The 19,577-nt window shown below is 43.9% G+C and overlaps 1 protein-coding gene across 1 annotated transcript in view; it reads left to right on the forward strand.

Annotated features, from left to right (window-relative positions):
• LOC115069707 (mucin-19-like) overlaps positions 1-19,242 on the forward strand; it is a 64,568-nt gene extending 45,326 nt beyond the window's left edge. The window contains 23 exon segments of the mRNA XM_029561873.1: positions 3,765-3,870; positions 4,371-4,466; positions 5,882-5,995; positions 6,277-6,405; positions 6,568-6,666; positions 7,193-7,258; positions 8,249-8,332; positions 10,015-10,107; positions 10,273-10,371; positions 10,563-10,628; positions 11,238-11,381; positions 12,300-12,431; positions 12,582-12,668; positions 13,202-13,354; positions 14,002-14,082; positions 15,585-15,677; positions 15,845-15,937; positions 16,109-16,174; positions 16,749-16,892; positions 17,805-17,936; positions 18,087-18,173; positions 18,791-18,865; positions 19,097-19,242. Coding sequence (XP_029417733.1) covers positions 3,765-3,870; positions 4,371-4,466; positions 5,882-5,995; positions 6,277-6,405; positions 6,568-6,666; positions 7,193-7,258; positions 8,249-8,332; positions 10,015-10,107; positions 10,273-10,371; positions 10,563-10,628; positions 11,238-11,381; positions 12,300-12,431; positions 12,582-12,668; positions 13,202-13,354; positions 14,002-14,082; positions 15,585-15,677; positions 15,845-15,937; positions 16,109-16,174; positions 16,749-16,892; positions 17,805-17,936; positions 18,087-18,173; positions 18,791-18,865; positions 19,097-19,242 — 2,385 coding nt within the window.
• Positions 19,243-19,577: the final 335 nt, after the last annotated feature.

The raw sequence follows: 19,577 nt of genomic DNA on the forward strand, positions 1-19,577 counted from the left end.
AAGAAAAAAAAAAAAAAAGGGTTGAATTCCTTTTCTTCTTCCTAGCTTAAATTCCACAAAGACCCACATTCATTTTCCCATCTGGTAAGTAGGGAAAACAACCATGTTTACATTGTAGGACCTTAAGAAGCAGTAAAGTCATAGTGTACTTGAGTGGCCTGTCCTGGCTGTTGTTCCTATGGCACCCACGCTGAGGGGAGTAGCACCCTTCCTGGCTCTTACCCCAGGCCTGGTGTGGGCTGCAGGGTATGGCCCAGTGTCAGCTGACGTCTCTCCTGGCTCTCTCTGCTGGGGTGGATTTCATTGTTTTTCCTTGGCCAGCTTCTTTTCTCTGTGTTGTCTTGTTCCCCACTCTTCTCAGGCATTCTACCGCCTCCTTTGTGTTTCTGCTGTTTTTCACACTTTCTGTCTTAGGATTAAAATCTATTCTTTTTTATCTTACTTCTCTTTTTTGCTGGGTCACACAGAGGCAGTTTCCACTCCACTACCTTATTCAGCCCCTTGAAAGAAATAATGTCTGTGAGTTTGACTGTTGAAAAATATTTCAAACCATTAGTTTACTTGGCTTTTCCTACTTTAATTAAGTAGTTTAAAAATTAAATTTAGACTGGGCCTGATTGTGCACATCCCTAATCCCAGCACTGAGTAGGCAGAAGCAGGCAGATCTCTGTGAGATGGAGGCCAGCCTGGTCTACACAGTGAGTTCCAGACCAGCTGTGGCTTCACTGAGACCGAAAACACCCCTGCCCCCCAAATTAAAAATAACTTTGTTTTGGATCCGTTTATATAGGGAATATAATTTTCTAGTTTTATTTTCTTCCTTGCCGTTAATGTCGAATGTCTGTTGAATGAAATATACGCTAACATGTTAGTCCTTTAGATGGTTCAAGAATAAAGGCAGCAGTTAGCTCTGTGGTATAGGGTCTTGTCATCAGTGCTGCCTGGCAGCGATCAGGTAGGGCGGCTCTTCTTATTTTATAGCAAAGTCGTCGAGACCAAAGTGCTGAAAACTGATGTGACTCAACATAGGTTGTAGGAAAATGTCGTCGTAAAAAAAAAAAGTATTAGCTAAAGCAAGATCTTTGAAAAACAACATTAAAATGTTATAACCAACTTGCAGGGACCTAGGGACAGAAATGTACTGCTTTTATTTATTCTAGTTTTTCATAGTAGAATGACTTGAGAACTCAATCCCCTGTTGGTTAAAAAACAAGTCCAATTCTATCCAAAGGAATACTGACAATGGATTGCCGTTGATGAGGAACAGCTGATCCTCCTGGAACAGGGACCTCTGGCTGACTAGATTTACCAGAAGGGCAGATAGGGGGGAATGGGTGGGGGTGCTGACAGCACAGTGGCAGGGATAGCAGAGTATGGAGGCTCTAGTGGGAGAGGAAGCCTGTCTACCTGACGAGTTTGTATTCACGCTCAGATGCCGAGGAGCTCAGAAGGTGGGTGACTGTGACCAGTGATAGTCATGTATATAGAGATTAGAAATGCATGTGAAAACGTCTCAATGTCAAGAGCCCTGGAATGAATTTTTCTGTATGAAACTGTGCATTTTGACAACGCAGTGGAGATCTTTTTTAAACGTTGGAACCTCATTTAATTTTATGTCTTATAGAGTTTATAATGAGTAAAAGATTATATAAGCGTAATAATTCATCTGTAAACCTAGAAATGTACAGCCAATTTTGAAAGAGATGTACCCTAGCTCAGAAAAATGTTATTGAATAGGTTAATGCTGTTGTAATGAAATGCTTCTTTTAATTAAAAAAAAAAACTTAAATGCAAAAAAAAATACAACTGGACATCTGTAGGAAAGTGATTAATACATTTATGATTCTTTTGGCTCAGAAAAAAAAAAAAAAACAAGTCCACATAGGCTTGAGCTGAGAATCTCCGCTCCTGTTTTCTCAGCCTCTGCTGGGACCTCTGCTTCTGTCTCCTCAGCTGCTCTGAGCCCCAGCGACAGCAGTCCCGGGCTCTCAGCAGGTAAACTAAGTGCTGAGCAAAGTCCCTGCCCGGTGGAGCTACTGGCTTCAGCAGTGCTGTGCAGATGTCCTTTTCAGAAAGGTGATGCTTCCACACACCGTTAAAATGTAGTATCTCAGCCTTTCAACAGTTTATTTTGTATTCAATATGTTCGAGCGTTTTGCTTGCCCAGGAGGCCAGAAGAGGGTGTGGATCCCCTGGAACTGGAGTCACAGGTGGTTGTTAGTTGTCCTGTGGATGCTGGGAACTGACCGCAGGTCCTCTGCCAGAGCTCTGACCCACTGAGCCATCTCTCCAGCCTCATGTGGTGTGTTCTTACTGTGTGTCATATTCCGGTTAGGAACCTCTGCTACCTGACAGGTGGCAGCACAAAGCACATTTTTATCCTGGATTATCAGTTCATTAATGAATTTATTTATTTAAGCTTTGTCTGGGTCAACCAGAAGCTCTACAGTTGTGAGCACAGAGCTGGGAGCCCAAGGGCTGTGGTCACAGCATTCACAACAGGTAAGGAAGACGGTCCTAGTCCGGAATCTCTGGCCAGCAACTTTCCTCTGTGAACTGAATCATGTAATGAGTGCTTAGGCCATGTGATGTCATCTGAAAGACAGGAAAAAGTTGTTGTTCCCATGTTACTACATATTACATACTCCCATATTACCCCTACAGGGTCGGTTGTGGACCCTGTTAGTTAGATTTAGTTCACAGCTTCGGGTTGGAGGGAGTGGCATCTGGTGGACCATTTTGGAGGGAGCCTGCTCATTTGGGATGCATCCTGGTAGATGGCAAATATGCGACATCTGTGGATGCATATTATGGCATCTGTGAGCCACAGCGGAGCTCTGGGTGTCTGACTGAGGCGCTCAGAGTCTCATTAGAACTCCCCTCCAAGGGCATCACCCTCTTCAGACCTAGGGACCTCCCGGCCGGTCATAAAGGGATCCGTATCATCCAATATTGCCACCCTGGGGGACCAGTTTCCAAACACACACCACCAGGAGCAAGTCACTTTCAAACCATATACATGGAAATTTCTACTGCACTGTAGTTTCTGATATGCGCAACCATGTAGTCGTTGTTTCCGTGGTCTTGGTGAAAGATCTCACATCCAGTAACAGCCAAGGAGAATGTGCTCAGATGTGTCTGTTCCCTTGCATCCTATTGGCCCGACCTCTCGTTCAGGGTTAACCTCTGTCCACCCAGTATCCACAGGCCTCTCTGCCTAGCTCACTTTCCAATGACAGGAGGGTGCTTAAAGGGTGGTTATTAGACCACCAACCACAGTGGTGATATCATCTGGAAGTCTGTGAGAAATCGAGTGGGCTCATCTGACTAGTCAGGAGCTTGGAGTGACCCAGAAGAGAGTGTTACCAAGCGCTGCAAGCAGTTGATGCTTGTCAAGTAGAAAGCCAACTGCTGTGCCATTTCCTCACTTCCTGAATTCACTCCCAGGTCACACAACTGTAAAACCAACCCAAAATGTCAACTGTCCTCATGCTGTTATGCCACTTAAAATTCTTTCACTCTTAGGATAGCTTTTAAGGTCAACAGGAACTCTTATATGTCCTTAAAGGCCTTTCCTTAGTGTACACGAGACTTCTTTTAATGAGTTAATCAAGCAATCCATGGATTGATTCTATTTATTTTCTATATATTTTCCATTAGGACTTTTCTGGATTTAAGCTTATGGCAAATGATCTTGAAATAAGCATAAATCATTAAAAATAACCGGAATAGCAGAGAATATGAAACTGATTGATTCTAATTAGGTTATTGAACGGATTGACGTTTTGACGCAGTGGCCGTTAGTTCCTGTTGCCTCAGATCCAAATCAGAAATACTTGGGCAGTGATGGCAAGGCAGCCACACAGTTTGGTAATGAGGGAGCACATGGAGGACTACACAGGGATTTACGCCTTGGGGGTGCCAGGCAGCTTTCTGAAATGTTTGTTGCAGACCCAAGATGTGATGAGCAACACAGAGCACACATTTAGATACAAAGACATTTGACCCAGTCATCATATTTCTGTGGAATAAAGGCTTATGTTTTGTATGATTTTAGTTTTCCAAATTTCAGTTCTCTATTCCAGTGGCTTTTAAAATTAGCAATGTAGGAAATTAGACTGGAATTGTTTTCCTATTTGTCTTTGAGCACAGACTATTTGAGAATCAAAAGGTCCAATAGAAAATCCGAGTCTGGGTACAGTTTCCTGGCTTCTTGATCTGTTCTCAACCAACTGGGTGATCTGGATTGAGTCACATAAACTCATCTGATAATTGAGAAGAAAATAATAACTATACTAGTGGATTTTTAGAAGTCAAACTGAGTTGAACTGACTGATATCTAGAACATTGCTAAATGGTATTTTCATCAGGAGGAGCATCAAATCCTGCTGAACCCACATCTAGTGAGGAAGAAGGCACCACATCCAGGGAGCTGAGCCCTGGAGCCACAAGCCAAGGAAACACAGGTAAGTCAGAACATGCCCCTCATTAGTGACTATCAAATGAGAAAAAAAAAATCATAAGAGGCAGGCTGTTGAATACATGATGAAAACATATAAAGACTTTAAAATTTTGAGTCTTCCATCTCACACTTGGGAAGAACTAGCTTGTTAAACCACTGCTACTGTGTTTGTCTAGCACAAGGAAGAGTCTATGAGGCTAGCCTCGGGATTAGGCAGGGGTGGCATACCTGCAGCATCCAGCATTGGGGCCACAGGTACCACAAACTCAATGGGTAAGACAAGACCTCCTTGGGAGACTGGTAAGGTCAGCACATGCTTTCCCAAGACCTCAGATTGTCATAATGAGATTTAGAACATCTGATCCTGGACAATGTTGCAGGAAATGGTAACCAGAGTAAAGGGGGGAACTGTCCCGAAAAGAGTGCTTTCTTTAAGCTAGCCGAGTGCTTGAAGCACTGTCCCTCTTCCCACAGGAACACGTGGAGGAGCAGACGCAGCCACCACTGGCCCTCGAGAAAGCACATTTGAAAGAAAAGTTATTGAGGTCACACAGAAGTTAGATAAACAAGCTTAGTGCTCGAGAGTTAGCCGTAGACAAGGTTTCCTGGGGGATCTTGACAGATGTGATTTTAGAAATGACAAGTTCCGAGAAGATCTGATAAGAACCAGCAAGTATTTATTGTGTACTGAATATTGTGTTACAAGTTTTAAGGTCCACAATAACTTTCTCACACAAGTTCACTCTAGAAAGTGAGAAGCTAATATTTGTGCATATTTTATTAGTAAAGTTTATTGCCATAGTTTATTAGTGAAGAATACCTTAATGGAATGAACATATGACCACTATTACAGGAATCACCTGATTTATCTGGTGCAAGAACTTAAGAAACAAGTAATGTTTGCAAGGTTGATTCATCTACTTTCTTGAAAGAAAAAAAAGGGCATATTTCTGATCCTATGGCTGAGCAGGCAGTGCACACAGTAGCTATTCAAGGGGCTGCTTAGGATTGTTCATAGCTAAGTGTCAAGATGCCTGCTTATAGCTTCTTCCTGGAGTGATAAAACAGGTATTTAGAAGTAACAATTTGACACACACATCTAATGTTTGCTAAATAAACATTGCATTTCATAAGATTTTGCATTTCAAAACTATAGTTTTAGATATACTCTGATGGGATTTTGTTAAAGCATCTATTCGGAATACTTTTGAAAAATTTAAAAACTGGCCTTATCAACACATCACTGAGAAACACAGGAATAGTTTAAATTGGGGGGCTGGAGGGCTTGCGATTGATTCCTGGTGACCAACAGGGCCTAGAGTAAGTCATGCAGCCCTGTCTAGTAGATGGGAAGAATGTTACCTTTACCCTAGGATTTCGTGAGGATACCTCTATTGATTGTGCTTGGGGCATTTTTAGATGTCACTGCTTCCTCGGAAGGTACAGAAGGTCTTTCTGCACACACGTCTTCTGGTGAAGGAGGCAGCACACCCAGGGCACCCAGCACTGCAGCTACAAGCCCAGGAGCCTGGGGTAAGTCATGCACCTAATGCCTGTTAAATGGGTACAAATATGAAAAAAATGGGCAGACTATTGGAAAAAGTGGTGGAAAATTCAAGAGGATTGAAATTTCATCTTGAATCATGCATTCATGCACTATAAGTGAGGCTGGTAGTGTTCCAAGAGGTTCTGTAAGAACGGTTTGGGAGCAAGCACGCCTAAGGCATCAGGCAGCCCATGCTCATCACCTCATATTCATAAGATCTTCCTTTAAAACTCCTGCCATCTTCCTTTTTTACCGTGATTGATCTTAGTGACAACCCCCCGGACGTCATCTGGGGCAACCTCTGTAGTAGCACTGGGCAGTACCACATACACACCTGGTGTTGAAGGCAGCATGCCCAGGGGAAACAACATTGAAGCTACAAGCTCTGGAAGTCCAGGTAAGTCAGGAGATGTACCTCACCCCTATATCAGATGGGTAACAGTACCACAAAGAGGAAGGGATAAAACATAGGAGAAAATTGTAATTTTTCCTGGACTTCCAAGTGCTTTCCCCCAGGAATTATAGTCTATGTTACAATCACTGATATTGTGTTTATCAGTCTCAACTGGAGAATCTGATGGGCTTACTTCAGGAGTGGGCAGAGGAAGCACACCAGGAGCATCTGGCACTGGGGACACCAGCAGTGGAAACTCACCAGGTAAGAAAGAACCACTCCAGAGGATCATGGTGGGAGCTAGAACAGGTTTACTAAGACCCCTGAACATGACAATCAGATCAAGGAAAGCAGACTAAGGACAGCAGAATAGGACTCAATGACACGAGTGACATTACAGAATGCTCTAGAAGATGGTCTTTTTCATATTAATTTTATTGTTGTTGGAAGAAAAGTCCTGAGAAAAGCCACTTGAGGACAGCCGGGCAGAGGGTGCGTCACGTCTGAGGGTATAGATGATGAAATGCACAGCTGGCCAGCAGATGTCTGATGCGCCCGGCAGTTACTACGTAGAGAGATGAGCATTGACGCTCGGCTCCCTTTCTCCTTTTACTGAGTCTAGGAACTCAGTCGATGTAATGGTGACATGAACAGTTTGCATCTCCCCTCCTATACTAGCCCAGTCTGAAAAATCTCTCAAAGACCTGCCCAGAGGTTTGCTTTCATGGTGTTTGTAAATGAAGTGGACAAATTAACCATCACACTGTTCGGCGCATTCTTCTTCCCGCAGGAACAAGTGTAAGAGCCAGTGCCGTCACCAGGGGAGCTGCAGATGGAAACTCATCTGGGAGAACAGGTATGTGTGATCAGAGCAGGGGCATGGCCAGCGGTGGACCTGTGAGCTTGCTGCTCAACCTCTAGTCAGAGTCAGGATTTCATGAAGAATCTGACAGCTGTCATTTCTGTGATGCTATGTGTCTACATGATTTTAAAAAAATCTGTTCTTTACCTAGTATTGTGTTTCCTCCTTTGTGGAATATAGAAAAAGAGGAGTTCCCCTCCCTCTGGGAGACCCGCCCTCACTCTGGGTCTCTGGATCCTGACGGGGATTGACAAAGCGACATAAGTCATTCCATTTGGGTTTTGCATAATTTATATGACGTCCAGATAAGGGGATGACTTACAAAGACACGGATTCTCATAGGCTTTTCTTTTCCATGTTTGAGGCATGTGCCATCCCACCCAAGGTCTCCGTGCTCTGTTCCAAAAATGGCACCCACTCCATTCACAGCTCTGCTCCAAAGTCCACACCCAAACAAATCCTGTGGCTTCCCAGCAGCCACACAAAATGGCAAGAGCTTATATATCCATAGCCCCTCCCCTTCATGTAGCTAAGGTCAACTGATTGGGTGGGAGAGGTAATGGGCTTGACTCCTTCCACAGAGCGTGGGAAGGAGGTGGGACTACGGCTTGTTGTCATAGGGTTGGAGGGACTTCTGGGTCACAAGTGGAATACTCAAATTCAATATGGACAGCCCCAAACTGATGTTTATACAAGTGTAGATGCCAAAGAGTAAGCAAGGCAGAGACACAGCGGAGCCCAGATCGTCCCGTGATGGATGCTGGGTGTTGTTGACCACTGCACTGTATTGAGAAAGAGTTCCTCAGTGGAATCGGTATAAAAGTATATCATTTATAAGATTTCCTTTGAAAAGAAACAAAGACAGCAACAAGTTTTATGGGGTAGATGTGGCTATTGTTCTTATAGGAAATCAATACTGTTTGCTTTCATACAGTTGAGTATTGACTTTGTTTAAGATAACATTTCTATCTTTGATAAAATCAGAAACACCTGTGGCATCATCAGGCGCAACCCCCGGAGAAAGCGTCATTGGAGGCACCACTTCTGGTAAGATCCAACGTGCGGGAGGTGATGCCCCAGGATCTGCACCCAGGCCCTTTCCTTCCCATGTGCCCTGACCCAGGTTCAGGTATTAAGCACTCTACACTTGGTCTCTGCAGTCCCACGCTGGTATACCATCCTCTGTCAGTCTCCAGTTCAAAGTGGGGTTAGGGACCAGCTCCATCAGCTTCTCCTTAGAAGGATTGCTTCTTCCATGGACCCGTGTGAGCAGGAGCTGCTGAACTAGAACCCAAAAGACACAGCGTAAACAAGGTCTCCCGGAGATTTGTGTAGAACAGAATAGTGGACTGGAATTTCTCACATTGCCCAATTCTCCCTCCAGACAGTTTATACCTTATCCAATACCTTTCTAGAATGAACTTCCCAAATCTCAGTTCCCATCTGTCATTCCATATAGAAAATACAATTGACCTGATTGTTTTAACGCAATATAAACTACACCACAAAAACATAAATCTCATTGACCCCAATTTCATTAGTGAGCATGTAAGACTTCCTCATATGCATATATTTTAATATTTCATTTATTATTTTTATTTTATGTGTATGAATATATTGCCTATATGCATGTAAGTGCACCCATGTCATGCAGTACCCTAGGAGGTCAGAAGAAGGTGTTGGATCCCCTGGAAATGGAGTGACAGAAGGTTGTTAGCTGCCACATGGGTGTTGGAAATCGAACCTGGGTCCTTTGTAAGAGCAGCCAGTGGTGTTAAGGGCTGAGGCGTCACTCCATCCCTCTCATATAGTTTTCATCTAAACCAGGGAACAATATTATTTTCACATATTTTTATTCCATTAGCAAATTTCTTCATTTCAAATAATGACTTAAATTCTTTTAAAAGAAATGAACTTTGGCAGATGAAATAATTGAATAAAAGACATAATCCAAACTCCACAAATTGGGAAACCTTCTAATCTTAGCTCTCATTGATTACGTTTTAGTGTGATGGCCATTGTGCTGACTTTCTGAGTTGGAGTTACTTGGGAATGAGAAAACTTAGTGAGCTCTGTGATGTGTTAAAATGAGTACACAGTGGTTATGAGTCTTGTTTTTCCAGATCTGTCCTACTGACTTCCATCCAGAATGGATTTAATTTTTTTGTTGTTTTGTTTGGGCTTTTTTTTTTTTTTTTGAGACAGAGTCTCTCTGTAGCTACAGTTGACCTGAAACTTGCTATGTAGACTAAGCTGGCCTCAGTATCACAGAGATCTGCCTGCCTCTGCTTCCTGAAAGCAGGGACTAAAAGAGAATACCATTGTTTTCAATTTTTTTTACTCCTTGTTGTGATGTAATGAAAACAACAGAGAGAAGTATTAAAAATAAGCTTCACACAGAGCTGTTAAATCTGCTGAGGAAACAGAATCTAACCACTGTTTTATAGGATTTCCATTTTAAGGTAGTATTTCAGGATATAGCTTGGTAATGCTGAATTCACTTTTCTAACATGCTTTAGGAATCATAAGAACTGCTGTTTTGCTAGAGATCACTGAGAAGCAAGGTTACAGTTTAGATTCTAGGGTTAGTCTTGAGATTGGACCCTGGATCTGCTCTAAGCCAATAGGGTGACTTGAGCAAGCTCTGCAGCCATAGCTAATAACTGGAAAAAAAATGTTTTCTGGGCCAGAGTTTCTTCTAACATGTTGAGTATTTTTAAGAAAAAATAAAAATGGTGCTTTTGTTCTAGGAACTTTAGAGTCTTCTGCGTCCACATCTCTTGACAAGCAAGGCAGCACACCAAGAGAAACCAGTAGCGGGGCCACAAGCCAAGGTCACTCAGGTAATCAGGACAAATAATTTATTTGTGCCAATGGAATGGGCATAATTAAGCCAGGTGAGCTGCTGGAAGGGTGGAAATTTTCAAAGACTGAAGTTGTTCTGACCCTCCCCTGTCTCCCTTCTGAAGGGCTAGCACATGGCTCATGCAGGGTCCTTTGTTTATCAGGTACAAGTGCAGAGTCTGTGCAAGTTACCTCAGGAGCAGACAGGGAGGCCACACAAGGAGCCCCAGGCACTGGATCCACCAGCACTGGAAATCCAGCAGGTGAGATGGGGGTCCTTAGCTGGCTGTGGTGGGTCTCACAGAGCTTCAACCAGAGCTGTCATAATGAAGTCAAGACCCAGGTGGCCAAGGACCAAACGCACAGCTTAGGACAGAAGTGTTACTGTGAAATGCATTGGAAGCTGCTGTCCCCTCACTGTCTATTACATTAAACATTGGTTTTCTTCTCACAGGAGCAAGTGGAGCGACAGGTGCAGCCACCAAGGGACCTGCTGGGGGACGCACATCTGGAGGAGCAGGTACTGAGGGAGCAGAGCAGGGGGCAGCAAGGCAGGGGACAGTGAGCATGTCATTAAATGAGGTGAGGTTTGTGGGGACTCTGACCACTGTGACTTCTGTCATGTAATATTGGGTAGTTCTCTGTTGTGAGAATTATCAGACAAATCAGGATTAGAACAAAAAGGTTATTTTGTTCAAGTTTCAGGATTAGAACGAAAGGGTTACTTTGTTCAAGTTTGATGATAAAGTCCACTATAATAGGAAAGTTTCATGAAAAATTAACAATGATGGACATGGAGGAGCTAAAAAATCAGGATGAAAACATCCAGGAAGAGAAAATGTTCACATGGGCTAAAACAGTCCTATAATCACCAACTTCGCTACATGAAGAGTTTCACTTACTTAACACTATTAATATGCTTCGTAATTAATGGATGCTATTTTAATGTAATGAATGTATTATCAGAATAACTTATCACTGGAATGTTTGAGTACATGCATTCATTTTATTAAGGGAGCAATGTGAACTTCATTTCGTACTCATGAGAAGCACTTTTCTTGTTTTCCATCTCTTGTTTCCTCTTAACCGTGATAAACACCAGTCACCCCTGGGGCCTCATCTGGAGCAGCCTCTGGAGCCACAGGTGTCAGCGGCCCTGAACCTGCCAGCAGTGGAGCCCCAGGTACTGACAAGTTCCAGGAGGCAGGTGATGCCCCGGCAGCAGGCCCGAGTCCCTACTGCAACTGCCAACGACCCACAAACCAGCCTCTAAGTAGGAGTAGAATAGGGATTCAAGAAGGGTTCCGAGAAATGTCTTTACATTTTCTTTTTAAAGATTCATGTACTTGTGCATTTTAATTTTAGGTGCATGGTGTTTTTCCTGCATGCATGTTAAGCGCACCTATGTGATACAATTCCTTTAGAGGCCATCAGAGGGTACAAGATCCCCTGGAACTAGAATTACAGACAGTTCTGAGCTGCCTGTGGCTGCTGTGAACCAAACCTGGGTCCTGTCCAAGAGCTGACAATGTTCCTTACCATGGAGCCTTCTCTCCAAGCCTCTCTTCCAATCTTCTTGTTCTGAAAATCCATTAATACACCTAAGATGGCTGAGAATAACTAGAGCCTCCGCACATGCGTTTTCCTTGTCCTAGGGAGCAGAATGATGTCAAGATTTCATTAGTGATAAGATTTCCTGGAGAACTGTGACACTGTTTTTGTTTGATGCCAGATGCCTGAAATATAAAAACAGAACAAAGTCAATTGTCATATAGTTAATATTGTGAATGATGATTCGTAGAAAATAGGTAAAAATCCATAGAGTATTTCCTCAATCTCCATTGGTTTTGATGGGTCAGAAATTGTATTAGCATAGGACACAAAGGAAAAATAACCAGCAAATAGGAGAATTTGGGGTAACTTTGTGAGTTGTTAATGGCATAGTAGACAAGGAAGAGACAAGGTCTTTCAATGTTGAATGTGGTATACTTTATTGCATTGCTCTTTTATAAAAGAGGAATATAATATAATTAGTCTTCTACGACTTTCTGAGATCCAGAGTAATTCCTGGCGAAGTTTGTGGGTGATGTATCCATTTTTAAAGAAAAAGCAAGCATATTTAGCACCCTGTTCAAAAAGTTCCTAACATCATATTCCCTTACGCTGACATATGTCTCTTGCTCTGTGTCAGGCTCACCTGGGACATCTTCTGGAGCAACCTCTGGGGTGGCAGGCACAGCAGCGACAGGTCGTGGTAAGATCCAGGGGCTGGGTGATGCCAGAGCAGCTCCCCTCCATGCCCTGCTGTTCACTGTGTTCCTGGGTACAGCCAGCATCTGACTGGATTGGATGTAGGCTGAGGAGAGTTGGAGGGAGAGGGGCTTACACTCTCCTTTCCTGAATTTCCAAGGTATTCACAGTCAAGGCAGAAAGAATATGCAGATCCCCAACTCATAACCTCTTCTGATTCTAGGAAACATTAGAGTGTCTGTGGGGTCGACCACTGCCAACCCAGGAGCATCAGCCAGGCCAGCCACAGCCACTGCTAGTGGCAGACCAGGTAAGTTAAATAGAAGAGTCCAACGGGAGTCTCTGCTTGTGCCCTGTGTCTGTATCCAGACATTCTTTGGAATGCACAGCCATCGTAAACGATCGGCCCTGTGAAGGCCCTTGCACTGACAGGCAGTGATGAAGGTCTCCCTAGGGCGTTTGTGTGATCGTGTCCTAAGTGAACTTGGGACTGAAGTAGTTGGAGGAATCAGTGACATGTTCACTGTGGATGTCGGGAAGAAAAGGAAGCTTGCCATCTTCCTAGGTAGTAGAGATATAGCTGCAATATGACGGGGGTGCCATTTACAGAGTCATTGAACTTGTACCTCAGTCGAAATTGTTTTAAAGGGTCTCTTGATTCCAGTGTGCAGCCTGGTTGTGAAATACACTTAAATTTTGAAATATTAGAAAAAAAACATGCCAGGCAGCTAATTTGCATTCAGTATGTAAACGAGCACACACGTGTTTTCTAAGACGTGGCTCACAGTTTATGATCAGTGGTTGGAAAGTCAGATTCGGAAATGCAGACGTGTCTATAACTAGATGAAAGGTTTGAGCCGAGAGCAGCTGACCTGACGGCCTGTCAGAGTCCCGACGTTCCCCTGCTGTTCTCCCCAACAGGCAGCAGTGCCCTGAGCCTTGGCCAAACAACGGGAGCCTCAAGCAGCGACCTGACCCCGGCCGAAGACAAGTCGGGTAAGCAGCTGATGCGCAGAGTCGGGAATCATTTACCCCTGTCTCTTATTTCACCCAGGGTAGCTCGTCCAATGCATGACCATCTAGCTGACATACATCCAGCGTCTATCTATGTGTATGTCAAAGCAGTGCCTAATAGTAGAAAGAAAATATTTGAGAATATCATATCAAGCAAAAGTTTAGGGAAGTTTACGCAGAACTTCCTGCTTTCGTTTGGTCTGTTTTCCCTAGCAGAACAGTTTAAGAAGTTGTACCTCTCAGTGGTAACAAAAATCATGCAAACTTTGAGCGTCCCTTTGATGTTTTCTCAGGCTCTGCAGAAACATCAGCTCCTGTCACCTCTGTCTCTGGAAGTGCGGGGACCACAGAAATCTTACCACTCCTGGGCTCACAGAAGGTAAACTCAGCTCAGAAGAAACTGTCTGTTGTCTGCTTGTTTTAGGGACTGCTGAACAGACTTTTCACCCTGATATAATGTGAAACTTAGATGATTATTCTTTTCATAAAATTTCAGTAGAGTATCTTTAATCTATTCACAAATTGCTTCAAAGTATGCCACATTGCAATTATTCGCTCCTACTTTTCTGAGAGTTGGAAGTGCTTATCCAGGTATTGGCAGTGGTGCATTTTTTTCTGTCCCTTGTTAGAAAAAGCCCTAGAGTCCATAGTCAAAACAACAGTAGCAATGACAGGAAACAAAAACATAAATGATACAGAATTCATAGAAGGTAAGAGTAAGATATAGGTCAGTTCAAAACGAAATGATGTTTTAGTAAATGATATCGTTATTAAACACCTGCACATTGTCCTACAACCTCCCTGTGTGTTCGTTAAGTTAGTGGACATGTATCTGTGGCAGTAAACTCCCTCTGAGTTGAGACTTTGTTGAGTTGTCCAAGTTGCAGTGTCATCGTAGGAAATCACATTCTTAAATTTCATGGACAACCGCTGGCCACCCTTTGGGTTCTAAGATATGTGGGAATGGGTCATATTGCACAAACGTCAAAAGCTGTGCTTGTCCTTGTGTCCTCCACCATTGAAACGCATCAGTGTCAAACACCCAACTAACTTCCGCTTCTGTGACACTTAATATTCAGATGACCACCAAATAAAACTGCACTTTGCATACCGGCACAACAATTTCTTCAATGTTTATATGGGACTTCAACTACTTTAAGAAAATATTTTACTTATTATTTCTATTTTTTGTATTGAGTGTATTGCCTGTATGTGTATAAATGTATCCGTACATTGTAATGCCAGTGGAGGCCAGAAAAGGGTTTTGGAGTCCCCTGAAATGGACATGCCGATGTTTGCCAGCCATCACGTGTGTGCTGGAATCAATCGCAGGTCCTTGCAAGAGCAGTCAGTGCTCTTAACCAGTGAGCCTTCCCTCCAGCACCCTCAGATATCTTGCTTTGAGCTATTCTCAGGCCTGATACTATGCTAAACCTTTCTCAGAAATTTGTTTGACTTAAAATATATGATTGAAGTCGGAATCTACAGTGTGATGTTATCCTAAACTTCTCCCATCAATTCAATTCACTTAAAATATATGACTTAGGTATGTTTCAGGATAATATATACTGAGAAAATAGTTGTTGAAAAAGGAATCTAGACACAAGACATACAATAAGTAATTGTAATCATCTTAAACATATTGTACCTTTACCGTGATGTCCATTGAACCCATATTTTCAAACTTCTGAAGCAGGGTGCCTGTGGTAGCAGTAAGCTCTCTGTGAATTATGCCCTTTTTTATCGGGCCCTTTGAGCGCCCGTGAGAGGGGCCACTTGAAGTTGGTTCCCCAGGTGAGGAGCGTCCACCAGTGTCTGTTGAGGCTCTCGATGCATTAACTTGAAACAGGGATCCTGCCCTTAAAAAGAAAGTAACTTGACACAATGGGATCGTTTTTCTATCTAGAGGACAAAAGTTTGTGCTTCATAGCATTTTAATAAAAATTTTCATTTCTCTATCTACGTCTATGGCGTGTTCAAACCATAAAGCACAACACTTTGGGAATTAATCTTTGACAAGTGTTGGAGGAGCCCGAATGGCGCTAGATGCTTATGTCTGAGTGGTGGATGTGCTGTTTACTTCTGAAATGAGGGGGCGGGGGTCACTTAATCACATTGAATCAATGAGGCATGTTACCCGATACAGAGACTTTTCACAACATGAATTAATTTTCTGTCTTGGACATGTTTTGACTGATATTTTCATCCGCAGCACTAGGCGGCTCCACTGCACCAATACGCGCTGGTGAGGAGCATAGCACGGCCAGAGAAAACAGTCCTGGAAGTCCACGTCAAGGAGACTCAGGTAAGTCAAAGCACGCACCTTAGTACGTTCAACATGTCCAGCCTGGACAACAGGTGTGCCATCTGGATCATGATGGGAAAGGAGCAGATGATGAAAATTTGGCTCGAACTGGCCACTGTCCCTTCAGAGGAATCAGCAAATTTGAATCCACTGCTCCTGTTTGTCAGGTTCGGATGAAAAGTCTCTGGAAACAACGTCGGGAGCAGGCGGGAGAAGCACGCCTGGAAGATCTGGAGCCTCGAACGGTGTGTCAGCGTCAGGTAAGTCAAGGCCTCTCTCTCTAGGGGCTGCGGGGTGGGGTCGGCACCAACCTTGGCAGAGAGGATCAGAGAGGAGGAGAACCACATTGTGGACACTAATAATGTGAATACAGCTATCGGTGCCCTGGGAGGTTTTCATAGCTGCAGTGAACCCCCTTGTTTCTTCCCAAGGAACAAGTGGAGCGACAGCTGCAGCCAACACGGGAGTGGCTGGGGGACGCACATCTGGAGGAGCAGGTACTGAGGGAGCAGAGCAGGGGGCAGCCAGGCAGGGGACGGTGAGCATGTCATTAAATGAGGTGAGGTTTGTGGAGACTCTGACCACTGTGGCTTCTGTCATGTCATACTAGGTATTTTCTCTTGTGATTAAATATCTGACAAATCAGGATTAGAAAGAAAGGATTTATTTTGTTCATGTTGGAGGCTAAAGTCCACCATAGCAGGAAAGTTTCATGAACAATTGACAATCATGGATATGCAGGAGCTAAAGGATCAGGCTGAAAGCAGTCAGGAGGAGTCAGTGTTCACAGGGGCCGAAGACAGTCCTACAATTGCCAACCTCACTCCGTGAGGAGTTTGACTGACTTGCACAATTGCTATGCTTTGTCATTGATGGATACCATTTTAAGGGAAAGAAAATATTATCAAAATAAATCATCACAGGAATGTTTGAGTAGATGAATTCATTTTATTAAGGGAGCAATGTGAACTTCATTCCGTACTCATGAGAAGCACTTTCTTTGTTTCCCATCTGTCGTTTCCTCTTAACCGTGATAAACACCAGTCACCCCTGGGGCCTCATCTGGAGCAGCCTCTGGAGCCACAGGTGTCAGCGGCCCTGAACCTGCCAGCAGCGGAGCCCCAGGTACTGACAAGTTCCAGGAGGCAGGTGATGCCCCGGCAGCAGGCCCGAGTCCCTACTGCAACTGCCAACGACCCACAAACCAGCCTCTAAGTAGGAGTAGAATAGGGATTCAAGAAGGGTTCCGAGAAATGTCTTTACATTTTCTTTTTAAAGATTCATGTACTTGTGCATTTTAATTTAAGTGCATGCGTGTTTGGCCTGCATGCCTGTTAAGTGCACCTATGTGGTGCAATTCCTGTTGAGGCCAGCAGAGGGTAAAAGATCCCCTGGAAGAAGAATGACAGCCCGTTCTGAGCTGCCTCGTGGCTGCTGGGAACCAAATCCGGGTCCTGTCCTAGAGCTGACGGTGTTCCTTACCACGGAGCCTTCTCTGCAACCTCTCTTTCAGTCTTCTTGTTCTGAAAATCGGTTAATACACCTAAGATGGCTGAGAATAACTAGAGCCTCCGCATGTGTCTTTCCTTGTCCTAGGGAGCAAAATGATATCAGGATTTCATTAGTGATAAGATTTCCTGGAGAATTGTTACACTGTTTTTGTTTGATGCCTGATGCCTGAAAGATTCAGACCAAAGTCAATGGTCATATTGTTAATACTGTGAATGATGCTTTGTTGAAAATAGGTAAAAATCCGTAGAGTATTTCCGCACTCTCCGTTGGTTGGGATGGGTCAGAAATTGAATTACCATAGGACATGAAGAAAAAATAACCAGCAAATAGGAGGATTTGGGGTAACTTTGTGAGTTGTTAAGGGCCTTCTAGTCTAGGAAGAGACTTGATCTTTCAGTGTTGAATGTTATATACTTTATTGAATTGCCATTTTATAAAAGGGGCTATCATATAATTAGTCTTCTACGACTTTCTGAGATCCAGAGTAATTCCTGGTGATGTTTGTGGGTGATGTATCCATTTTTAATGAAAAAGTAAGCATATTTAGCACCCCGTTCAAAAAACTGCTTACGTCACATTCCCTTACGCTGACATATGTCTCTTGGTCTGTGTCAGGCTCACCTGGGACATCTTCTGGAGCAACCTCTGGGGTGGCAGGCACAGCAGCGACAGGTCGTGGTAAGATCCAGGGGCTGGGTGATGCCACAGCAGCTCCCCTCCATGCCCTGCTGTTCACTGTGTTCCTGGGTACAGCCAGCATCTGACTGGATTGGATGTAGGCTGAGGAGAGTTGGAGGGAGAGGGGCTTACACTCTCCTTTCCTGAATTTCCAAGGTATTCACAGTCAAGGCAGAAAGAATATGCAGATCCCCAACTCATAACCTCTTCTGATTCTAGGAAACATTAGAGTGTCTGTGGGGTCGACCACTGCCAACCCAGGAGCCTCAGCCAGGCCAGCCACAGCCACTGCTAGTGGCAGACCAGGTAAGTTAAATAGAAGAGTCCAACGGGAGTCTCTGCTTGTGCCCTGTGTCTGTATCCAGACATTCTTTGGAATGCACAGCCATCGTAAACGATCGGCCCTGTGAAGGCCCTTGCACTGACAGGCAGTGATGAAGGTCTCCCTAGGGCGTTTGTGTGATCGTGTCCTAAGTGAACTTGGGACTGAAGTAGTTGGAGGAATCAGTGACATGTTCACTGTGGATGTCGGGAAGAAAAGGAAGCTTGCCATCTTCCTAGGTAGTAGAGATATAGCTGCAATATGACGGGGGTGCCATTTACAGAGTCATTGAACTTGTACCTCAGTCAGAATTTTTTTAAGGGGTCCGTTGATTCCAGTGTGCAGCCTTGTTGCGAACTAAGCTCAAATTTTGGAATATTAAAAAACAAAACAAAACATGCCAGGCAGCTAGTTTGCATTCAGTATGTAAACGAGCACACAGGTGCTTTCTAAGACGTGGCTCACCGTTTACGATCAGTGTTTGGAAAGTCAGATTTGGAAACGCAGACGTGTCTATGACTAGATGAAAGGTTTGAGCCGAGAGCAGCTGACCGGACGCCCTGTCAGAGTCCCCACGTTCCCCTGCTGTTCTCCCCAACAGGCAGCACTGCCCCGAGCCTTGGCCAAACAACGGGAGCCTCAAGCAGCGACCTGACCCCGGCCGAAGACAAGTCGGGTGAGCAGCTGATGCGCAGAGTCGGGAATCATTTACCCCTGTCTCTTATTTCACCCAGGGTAGCTCGTCCAATGCATGACCATCTAGCTGACATACATCCAGCGTCTATCTACGTGTATGTCAAAGCAGTGCCTGATAGTAGAAAGAAAATATTTGAGAATATCAAATCAAGCCAAAGTTTAGGGAAGTTTACGCAGAACTTCCTGCTTTCGTTTGTTCTTTTTTCCCTAGCAGAACAGTTTAAGAAGTTGTACCTCTCAGTGGTAACAAAAATCATGCAAACTTTGAGCGTCCCTTTGATGTTTTCTCAGGCTCTGCAGAAACATCAGCTCCTGTCACCTCTGTCTCTGGAAGTGCGGGGACCACAGGAATCTTGAGCTCCACCACTCCTGGGCTCACAGAAGGTAAACTCAGCTCAGAAGAAACTGTCTGTTGTCTGCTTGTTTTAGGGACTGCTGAACAGACTTTTCACCCTGATATAATGTGAAACTTAGATGATTATTCTTTTCATATAATTTCAATATAGTATCTTTAATCTATTCACAAATTGCTTCAAAGTATGCCACATTGCATTCATTCGCTCCTACTTTTCTGAGATTTGCAAGTGCTTATCCAGGTATCGGCAATGGTGCAGCATTTTTTTTCTGTCCCTTGTTAGAAAAAACCCTAGAGTCCATAGTCATAACAACAGTAGCAATGACAGGAAACAAAA

Source organism: Nannospalax galili, unplaced genomic scaffold, assembly GCF_000622305.1.
Source record: "Nannospalax galili isolate Female #2095 unplaced genomic scaffold, S.galili_v1.0 scaffold454, whole genome shotgun sequence".
NCBI lineage: Eukaryota > Metazoa > Chordata > Mammalia > Rodentia > Spalacidae > Nannospalax > Nannospalax galili.